The following is a 2,067-nucleotide window of genomic DNA, read 5'->3' on the forward strand; positions in this document are numbered from 1 at the left end:
CATTGATGTAAACCACCACTTATTCACATAATAACATTTTTCATTTTTCTCAATTCTTACCCCTCCCTACCACTCTGCCTGCAACGCCTGCACTTACTTAGCCATAACGTTAAATATAATCATTATTATTGCCCTCAAGTGGAAGCAACTGAATTGGGTCACACATTTCAAATTCCGCATTAATTCAAGCGAGCGTTTTACACTAGTGCGGGAAACGAAGTGAATTAAATCCTCTGAAAATACGCAGCGACCACATTAAAAGTTCCAAAATAAAAACAAAGACCAAGACCAAGACCAAGACCAAAGGGTTCGAGAATTTGATTGATTCATTAGTCATTACTCTGCCGTAGTAGTGAATGGTAGAACCTAGAACCTAGAACCTAGAAACTAGAAACTAGAAACTAGAAACTAGAAACTAGAAACTAGAAACTAGAAACTAGAAACAAGAAACTTTTCCTCTCATTAATTAAATTCCCAATACCCTCATGGGCATGGCTCATAATAATTGACGAATTTATTGTTTACGCAAAGCTAAACATTTCGGAATCATACTCCACGAGCTCAATAATGAGTGAAATTAAATTGGCAATCTATAACGAGAAGAAAAAAGAAAAGGCAAAAAATTTAGATACAATTGAAGCAAGATTCTTGTTCCATTCTCTGCATAAGCCATTACAAGTTTATCTCTCTCTGATGAATGCCATAAATATATATAGAAGAATCTTACAGAAAATGTAAAGGGGAAGGGGAAGGGGAAGGAAAAGGGGAAGGGGAAGGAAAAAGAAATTAATTAATTAATTAATATATCTTAAGAGGAAGAAGAAGAACCTGGGGACGCGGTGGGGAAGAGAGGCAACAAGCGAGGCTCAGCGTCCCTAGGTGTGGTGGCGCGGGGTGAGGGGTGCAAAAAGAAACCCTTTTCTTTGATGGCTTTCTCTTCAGCTTCGGTGTTGAAAGAGGGTGCAGCGGCGTTGTTGGAGCGGGATCGGTCAAACGGGTCGGGTATGAGAGGCGTGACAGGGCTGAGAACGAGCGCGGGAAAATCGAGGATGCTGGGAGACAGCACTTCGGGTTTCCTGGGCGAGAAAACGTTGTTGTTGTTGATGTTGTTGTTGAAGACAGGGAGCAGAGGGTTGATGTTCAGATTCTTCAGCGTGTTCCTACGCTCGTAGAGTTTGAACCCGGATTGTTTCTTGATGGGTGGAATGGAGTGGGAGTGGGAGTGGGAGTGGGAGTGGGAGTGGGGTTTCGCAGGTTCGGACCCAGGTTTGGGCACGGAGGAAGAGGCTTGTTTGGCGGTTTCAGTGGATCCGGTTAGCATTTGGACCACTTGTTTGAACGAGGAGGTGTCGGCCTGCACGAACGTTGTCGGGTACGGGTTGGCGGATTCGGATCTGCTAACCGGCTTCGGCGGGTACGGGGACGGTGGAGCCGCCACCGCCGCCGCTGGAGAAGCTGCGGTTGGCGTGAGGGGCGGGAATTGGGTGTGGTGCAGTCCATTGCTGCTGGTGCTGCTGCAGCTGCTGTTAGAGCTGTGGCTGTTGCGCGGCGAAGGAAGAAGATTCACTGTGTAGGTTCTCGGGGATTTCGAGTCCATGGTTGACTGGTTTCGCACAAAAGAAAGAAAAGAAACACAAGATGAGAAAGAAAAAAAAAATAAATAAAAAGAGAGAAAAAGAAAAGGAGAAAGAAAGAGAGAGAGAGAGAGAGAGGGGTGCACTGTACTCTGCAATGTGACTTTTGTTTGGTTTGGTAAGAAATGTATTCGTAGGGCCCTTGAGGTGTTCGGAACATGAGGCCAATCCTACGCGCTATTTAACCACTGTCTTCCTCCGCAGTATATAGAAAATTAAATCAAAAATTCAACGCTCAAACATTAATTAATTTTCTCCCCCTCCAAATACACTACGTTCTTGTTAAGTGATGCTCTATTCTTTTCTTTTCTTTTCTTTTTTTTCCGGATGTAAGAATATTAATTGCTTGTTTGGATTCACAAATTAATGTATTTTTTTTTGGGCTAGGGGAGATTCATTTTCTTCCCATGATTATTACTTACGGATTTTGGTT

At 43.6% G+C, this 2,067-nt stretch overlaps 1 protein-coding gene across 1 annotated transcript; it reads right to left on the minus strand.

Moving 5' to 3' along the window:
- Positions 1–623: 623 nt before the first annotated feature.
- LOC109793011 (VQ motif-containing protein) lies at positions 624–1,856 on the minus strand. The gene is made up of 2 exons (XM_020352473.3): positions 1,726–1,856; positions 624–1,603 (listed from the first exon to the last, which is right to left on the minus strand). The coding sequence occupies exons 1-2, from the start codon at positions 1,792–1,794 to the stop codon at positions 809–811; spliced, it is 864 nt and encodes a 287-aa protein (XP_020208062.2). The 5' UTR covers positions 1,795–1,856; the 3' UTR covers positions 624–808.
- Positions 1,857–2,067: the final 211 nt, after the last annotated feature.

The sequence above is a fragment of the Cajanus cajan genome, chromosome 3 (assembly GCF_000230855.2).
Source record: "Cajanus cajan strain Asha chromosome 3, NIPB_CcT2T_4, whole genome shotgun sequence".
Lineage (NCBI taxonomy): Eukaryota > Viridiplantae > Streptophyta > Magnoliopsida > Fabales > Fabaceae > Cajanus > Cajanus cajan.